We start from the raw sequence: 7,737 nt of genomic DNA, 5'->3' as shown, positions 1-7,737 counted from the left end.
CAAAAGACACAGACACACATTGAAGTTGCAGTTATTTTGGTTTCAACCTTCAGTCAGGTCCAGTAATATAAAACCCATTAGTTTATAAAAAGATTGTATTAAAATTGGGGTTCTCACAGATGAAACAAGTCAGGCTCACTTGGCTAGGTGGCTAAATATTTATAGAAAAAGCAACTTTTAATTACATCAGACAAGCCAACTTCTAAATTCTTCTTCTCTTTTCAAATTTGCATTCAAAAGACAACAGAGAAGACCAGAGAGGATATTTGCATCTCAAAGATAAAGGCAAGTTCTTTCTAGGATGACTTTGTTTCCCCTTTGTTTAATATTGGCAAGCTTCATAAGATGGACAGGGAAGCTTTTGGGAGTGGTGAAAGGACTTTTGGAGCCACTCTTCTAGTCCTGTGAAGGCTACACTTGTAAACCAAGGACAGTTTTGCTTTTCCCTCCTTTGCGAAAGAATTGGGTGGCCTCCCCAACAAGGACTGATACATCTACCCACCTGTGTTGGAAAGCTTCACCTCTCCTCCTAATAGCCTAAGGGAGAAGGCCTCTCAGGAAGGCCTAGGGGCAACACCCAGGCTCCCACAAGAAAGAGGGGTAGCCAAGAGGAGAGATAGGGTAGAGGGTCTGAGGAATCTGCCCTGTAATCCCATCAGCCTGGTTCTCAGCTTAAGGGAGGAAGAAGAAAGGAGAGCCCTTACCCACTTGAGTGGCAGTACTGGGGCACAGTGGGTACACACAGAGAGTAATACTGGGCAGAGTTCCTCAATTGTTTCTACAGCCACTCATCTGTTCACAGAGGGTTCGAGGAGAAAGAAATGAGAAAACCATAGCAGAAGCCCTTAGTACCAGATGTCTGCTCATTACCAAAAGTAGAAAAGTAGTGGTTGCTCAGTCATGTCCGACTCTTTGCGACCCCCTGGACTGTAGCCCGCCAGGCTCCTCTGTCCATGGGATTTTCCAGGCAAGAATACTGGAGTGGGTTGCCAACACCTTCTCTAGGGGATATTCCCGACCCATGGATTGAACTGAGTCTCCTGCACTGCAGGCAGATTCTTTACTGTCTGAGCCACCAGGGTAGTACATTACCAAAATAACCAGAATAAACCCAAACCTAGCCAGCCAGAAAGTCACATTAACATGACTTCCTAGTCCCATTAGACCAGTGACCTTTCTCCAAAGTGCCTTATAAACAGTAGCCCTTCATAAGGAGAACACCCCAAATTGGAGCCAAAGCCTACCAGAGAGTAGCTGAAGCTCCCCAGACTGGACAAGGTCAAAAAGGCCCCAGTGGGACCCTGATGTCAAGCTGTTCTGGGGAAAAGATTATTCAAGCATTTAATTTACAAAAGAGAGTAGTAGCTATTAGAGAGTCAATCAACTTGTTCCTCACTGTCAAAGTTATCCAGGGCTTCTTTAGGGGAAATTAGAATTGGATGCCTCAAGTCCAAGGGAGCCCCAGGTCTTTTCCTTTTCAGAGTATTCCTCACCTTTGTAAAGTGCTTCTGACTGCCAGTCAGTCAGTTCAGTCGCTCAGTCGTGTATAACTCTTTGTGACCTCATGGACTGCAGCATACCAGGTTTCCCTGTCCATCACCAACTCCCGGAGCTTGCTCAAACTCATGTCCTTCGAGTCGCTGATGCCGTCCAACCATCTCATCCTCTGTCGTCCCGTTCTCCTCCCACCTTCAATCTTTCCCAGCATCAGGGTCTTTTCCAATGAATCCATTCTTCACATTAGGTGGCCAAAGTATTGAAGCCTCAGCTTTAGCATCAGTCCTTCCAATGAATATTCAGAACTGATTTCTTTTAGGATTGACTGGATTGATCTCCTTGCTGTCCAAGGGACTCTCAAGAGTCTTCTCCAATACTACAGTTCAAAAGCATCAATTCTTCAGCGTTCAGCTTTCTTTATGGTCCAATGCTCACATCCCCATACATGACTAGTGAAAAAGCCATAGCTTTGACTAGATGGACCTTTGTCAGCAGAGTAATGTCTCTGCTTTTTAATATGTTGTCTAGGTTGGTCATAGCTTTTCTTTCAAGGAGCAAGCATCTTTTAATTTCAAGGCTGCAGTCGCCATCTGCAGTGATTTTGGAACCCAGGAAAATAAAGTCTGTTACTGTTTCCATTGTTTCCCTATCTATTTCCCATGAAGTGATGGGACCAGATGCCATGATCTTTGTGTTTTGAGTGTTGAGTTTTAACAGATGTGACTGCCAGATTGTTTAAATGTGAGCCATTCAGAGGCCATTGCTCTTCTGATCTTACCATATCTAATATTCATCCCAAAGATCTTTTCTTTGGGATAGATGAAATAGTTCCCATTTTATAAGCTTTATAACACCAAAGCCACATGCTGACAAATTTCAGCAAAAATGGCACAAATTTCAGCATCCATGCACAGATGAACTGATTCCTCAATCAGGTAAACAAGTTTACCCTACTACACAAATGAACTAATTACAGCTAGGCTACCCTCCCAAAAAAAATAGCTCCCCAAGGAATCGCTTCCAACTGAGCCAATTCCCGAATCAGGTAAATGTACCCTACAAAACAAATGAGCTAAATCCAACTAGGGTGGACTTGCCCCACAAGAACTAGTTTCCAAATGAACCAGTTCAGAGTGGAGTCCAACAACATTTTCCCTCTCCAACAGGGTACCCCAACCAAACTGGCTTGTCCCATACAGGAAAAGCACAAATTGGTGGGGCAGGGGCGGGGGAGGGGGTCGGGGATGGAAATGTTCCCAGTGTTCTCACTGGAGCGACTTATCCTCCAAAATTGAGCCCATGGGCTGTTAACACAAAAGGGTACATAAAAACAAGCAAACTGGCTGAACTGGCAGTTGAATTGGGTAGACTTAACCTACAAATGAAATCAAGTCCATCAACTCTTAGAAGTTTGTCGGGTCCTTGTCTCAACTGCCAAGTGCTGGGGGCTGCTGGTACCATTACAGGGAATCTTGAAGGAAAGACCCTCAGGACGAATGGTCCCAGCAGCTGCCAAGGGCTTGCCCCAATATTCCCTGATTGGGGCCGGCTAGCCACCAGCAGTGAGGCTCCTGGCTGGCTAAGCCAAGTTGTTAGGAGTCCAGGCTCGCTCTGTTCACCATATGACAGGCCGATGAATCTGTGAGATGAGGGGATGAGGCAAGAAGAGACTTTATTCAAAGAAAGCTGATCAAGACAATGGCAGGCTAGTGCCTCAAAATAACCATCTTGTTAAGGCCTGGTTGCCGGGTTCTTTTCTGGATCAGAGATGGGGGTGGGGTGGGGTGGAAGGTGAGGAAATAAAGTAAAAACTATTCAATCCTTGCAAATGTCCCTAGAATGGCAAGCCTTACAGTCCTTCACAGGTGGGTTGCTCAGGTTATCTCCCTCAGGCAGGCCATTATGAATGTTTATAATAACAAAAAAGGGATAAAGTCACAGAAGCAGATCCAGTGTAAATTTAAAATTAACCCTTCTCCATTATACTCTGTCCAGGTTGGTGATGGTCCTTTGAAATATGTCTTTTTCACAATGTGTAAATCTCTGGTTGCAGGTCACTGAGGCATCTGATCTTTATCTAAAGATAGATTAGTGAGATAAGCTTTAGAAACTTAGAGTGTCCCTTAATAGCTTAATTAAACTTTTTAGCAATATAACACAATAGCAAGGAACTAACTGGGAAGTGAGCTTTGCAAACACAAACCTAATTAACAAAATTGGAATTTAATATTTAGTGAAACAAAAATTATTTTTTCATTGTAATGGCATTAGCCTTGCTGCCTGGAAAGGCTTTATTCCATTAAATAAAAATGAGCCTGTCAGTAGTAAGGCCAAGTCTCAACCTCACAATCCGTTTCCTGGGGCCTTGACCCATGCCCCAAGTACTCTAGTCCCTTGACCAGTGACATTTCTAATACTTCCTTGTAAGTCAAGGATCACAGCCCCATCGCTCCTTTGATGCTCAAGCTGAAACCCACTGCAGCTGCCCTCACCAATCAAGGTCGTTTTAAGAAGTCTTGTCCTCCAAGCGGCCTGCAGTCTCAACAGTAAGCGGTTTTCCCCAAGTTTTCCAGGCCTTCGCGGTCTCAGCTGCCTAGTTTGGGCTGAGACGATTGAGACTGGATAGGACCACTGACCCCTCAGCTGGGTCTGCACAGGCCTGGGGACCTTGTGATGTTTGGAGGCCTGGAGCCTAGTTGTACCTGTGCACAGGAACCACTGGGCACCTTTCTAAATCGGGATTCCCGGCCTCCCCTGGCTGCCTGCGCACCGCACCCCCGGTTCCCCACACCCCCTCGTTTCCCATGCCCTGCGGAATCGCATCCACATCTCTCACGCCCTCTGTTCCCTGCATCCCCGCCCTGCACGCCCACGCCCCCACGTCCACGCCCCCCACGCTCTACAACCTTACGCCCACGCCCCCCACGCCCTGCGCTCCCACGTCCACGCCCCCCAGGGCCACAACCCCACGCTCTGCGACCTCGGGTCTAGCCCCACCCCCACCTGTGTTCCCACATCCACGCTCCCCACGCCCTGAGTCCCCAAGTCCACGCAGCCCGGGTCAGCTGTTCGCTGCTTCTTTCCTGTCAGTCCTTGGGCTTCGCTGAGGCGTTTTGGAAGCTTGCTGACCCCTCTCGTCTCGCTGTGAGTGACCCCTCTCCGTGCTTCACCTCAGTTTGTTTTGCATCAAACAAAACCAGCTTGGTAACGAATTTGGTGATGGATTTGGAAGTGGGCCGGGAAGGAGGAATTACAGGGGGACCTCGGCCCAAGGACTTCGCCCCTCCCAGGGACCGGGAGGCCCAGCCTGAGCCTCGGGTCCCTCTGCTCCAGGGCCGCCTCTCCAGCCCTCACCGGGCACCCTGACCTCCTGTGCTGTTTCGTTTTGTGGCAGAAAAGCGGTTTTAGAGTTTGGGTAGGAAGATGTCCGGAGAAGGTGATGGCACCCCACTCCAGTACTCTTGCCAGGAAAATCCCATGGACGGAGGAGCCTGCTAGGCTACAGTCCATGGGGTCGCTAAGAGTCAGACACAACTGAGCGACTTCACTTTCACTTTTCACTTTCATGCATTGGAGAAGGAAATGGCAACCCACTCCAGTGTTCTTGCCTGGAGAATCCCAGGGACAGAAGAGCCTGGTGGGCTTCCGTCTATGGGGTCGCACAGAATCGGACACAACTGGCGCGACTTAGCAGCAGCAGCAAGATGTCTTCTGGGTATGTTGCCTCGTTAACGAGACGCACCTGTGCCAGGTCGTAGGCTTGTCCTGACCAGGGCGGGGCTCGAGGCCGGCTGGAGGGCTTTGGAGACTATTATGCAAAGTCTGGCAGCTGAGGGGCTTCCCGGATTGGGGTTGCTCAGCCATAAAGAACCCGTCTGCCAATTCAAGAGATGCAAATTCGATCCCTGGGTCAGGAAGATCCCCTGGAGAAGGGCATGGCAACCCACTCCAGTATTCTTCCTGGAGAATTCCATGGACAGAGGAGCTTGGAGGACTTCAGTCCACATGGGGCCGCAAAGAGCTGGACACGGCTGAGAGCTCACACGGCAGCTGAAACACCAGGGCTGGAGCCCGGGGCTCTGGTGTTTGGTCTCCTTTGTTCACGTCTGTTTATGTCTGACATGTCTGACTGGCTTAACTGTAGAGATTTGGCCTCTGGGTTATGGTTGATGAAAGAATGCCCCAGATCTTGGTTCTGTGCAAGAAACAGTTATCCAAAATGGTAATAAACTTAATATGCTGCTCAACTCTTAAGAAAATTATACAAATTAAGAAAATACACTTTAATCTGCGTGAGGTTGTGTAGAGTACAGAAGTGTGTGGATGAGACGTCTGATGTGGAGGACTTCTTTTGTTAAACTTTTGTGGATAATTGTTGAAATTGGACGTTGGAATAATATGGAGATCCTGTATGCTCTTTATCCAATTTCCCTCATAATAACTCCTGTGAAAAACTATAGTTAAACATAGGAACTAGCGTACTAACCCTGATACAGTCACATGCTAGGTTGCTTCAGTCATGTCCAGCTCTTTGTGATCGCATGGACTGTAGCCCACCAGGATCCTCTGTCCATAGGATTTCCCAGGCAAGAATACTGGAGTGGGTTGCCTTTCCTTCTCCAGGGGATCTTCCCGATCTAGGAATTGAACCCAAGTCTGCTGCATCACAGGTAGATTCTTTACAGACTGAGCATCAAGGGAAGTCTTTACAGACTGAGCTTTCAAGAAAACAGAACACGTAAGTGCCCACAAAAACCTTGTTCCTAACTTTAAATGGCTACACCTGCTTACCTCCTGTCCCTGCTACCTTATTCATCCTTATCTCCAGTTCTGTAATTTCCCCATTTTCATAGGTGCTGTTTAAATGCAATCTTACGGTATGTAACCTTTGGCTTTTTTCACTCAGTAATTCTTTGGAGATTCATACAGATTGAGGGCTTCAGTGGTCTTTTCATTTTCATTGCCAAGTTACTGTCTCATTGTTTGGGTGTATTACAGTTTATTTACCTGTTGAATGACATCTGCGTTGTTTCCTGTTTTGTGTTATAATAAGTAAAGGTTCTGTAAGAAAAACAAGAATTGGCTATTGGGGACTAAGCTTCTTGGTCACCACAGCAAGGACCCTTACATTTCATTGCTGTGACCACTGGAAGCAAAGCCGCTTCAGAATGGGAGGTGCTAATTGCAAACCCCCCGCTTGTGATTCCCTTAAACTGTGTTCACCAAAGTTGGGTGACCTTGACTTATGAAACCACGCCCAAGGAAAAGGTGGTTTTCTTCCTGCCCACTTCTCTACTGCCCCCTGCCTTTCTTTCTCTCTCTCTCTCTCTCTGCATGGCCACAACATCCTTTAGACTCCAGAGGAAAACAGCCTGGAAATAGATTCTTAAGTTACAGTACAAGTTTTCAAGCAGATTGGTTTTGTAAATGGGAAAGTGAAATGCTTTTTTACAGTCTCCTATGTTGTATCAGAATACACCTGTGCCAGGAAGATACAAAGTCCCACAGGGAAGGAAGGAAAGCTGTTTTGCTTGGTTTTAGTGAAAAGGAGGATGACTTGCTGTCAGTCAAACCCACCAGGGCACCTGATTGGGCTAGAAAGCTACCCAAGCTCAGGTGGGGCAACATCTGTTAAAGCAAGTTCCCCTTGGGGGTGTGAATGCAAGGTGGGTGGGATGGATCTAGGTCCACTCTTCTTCTGCACCTTTGAATTTATTTGGAAGAATAGTATGCCAACTTACAGAGATGATCCCAAGGGGACAGAAAACATTGTTTCAATCTTTTTTTTTCCTCTTGCAATCAGTAGCCTGACCTGGGGAGATGTTCAAAGTGTATTAAACACCCTTCTCACTTCAGAAAAATGTAGAATAGTGCAGGATAAAGCTCAGAAGGACTTATCAGATGGGCTTCTACAGAACCCCTGGTGACTCAGCTCGGGCTGCAGCAAGTGTAGCTGTGTGAGCACATCCCAGTTGGGAAGTGAGTGCTGAGGACAAGCTGAAACGTGACCATCATAGAGATTGCATTCTTTCAGTGCTGTGAAGAGGGGGCCAAAACAAAGAAGCCTTCAGTTCAGTGCAGTCGCTCAGTCATGTCTGAAAGAAGCCTTAATGAAGTACAAAAGGTAAACCAGAAACTGAATGAGGAGCCTTCAGAATTTCTAGAAGGGTCTGTAAAGCCTACTGGCAATACAGATACAGACCATGAGGACCCAGGGAATTTAAAATGGTCCCATGATTC

The 7,737-nt window shown here is 47.0% G+C and overlaps 1 protein-coding gene across 1 annotated transcript; it reads left to right on the top strand.

Moving 5' to 3' along the window:
* Positions 1–4,301: 4,301 nt before the first annotated feature.
* On the top strand, positions 4,302–4,863 carry LOC104979988 (vegetative cell wall protein gp1-like). Its single transcript, XM_010828521.1, has 2 exons — positions 4,302–4,557; positions 4,673–4,863. Exons 1-2 carry the CDS (start codon positions 4,302–4,304, stop codon positions 4,861–4,863), a joined length of 447 nt encoding a protein of 148 aa, XP_010826823.1.
* Positions 4,864–7,737: the final 2,874 nt, after the last annotated feature.

This window comes from Bison bison, unplaced genomic scaffold, assembly GCF_000754665.1.
Source record: "Bison bison bison isolate TAMUID 2011002044 unplaced genomic scaffold, Bison_UMD1.0 scf7180017858651, whole genome shotgun sequence".
Lineage (NCBI taxonomy): Eukaryota > Metazoa > Chordata > Mammalia > Artiodactyla > Bovidae > Bison > Bison bison.
This window is presented reverse-complemented; position numbering and strand designations above follow the sequence as displayed.

Coding starts and splice junctions, on each gene's coding strand:
- LOC104979988 (XM_010828521.1), top strand. CDS start 4,302: ATGCCCTGCGGAATCGCATCCACATCTCTCACGCCCTCTGTTCCCTGC. Junction 4,558..4,672: donor CCCAAGTCCACGCAGCCCGG/GTCAGCTGTTCG, acceptor GCTTCACCTCAG/TTTGTTTTGCATCAAACAAA.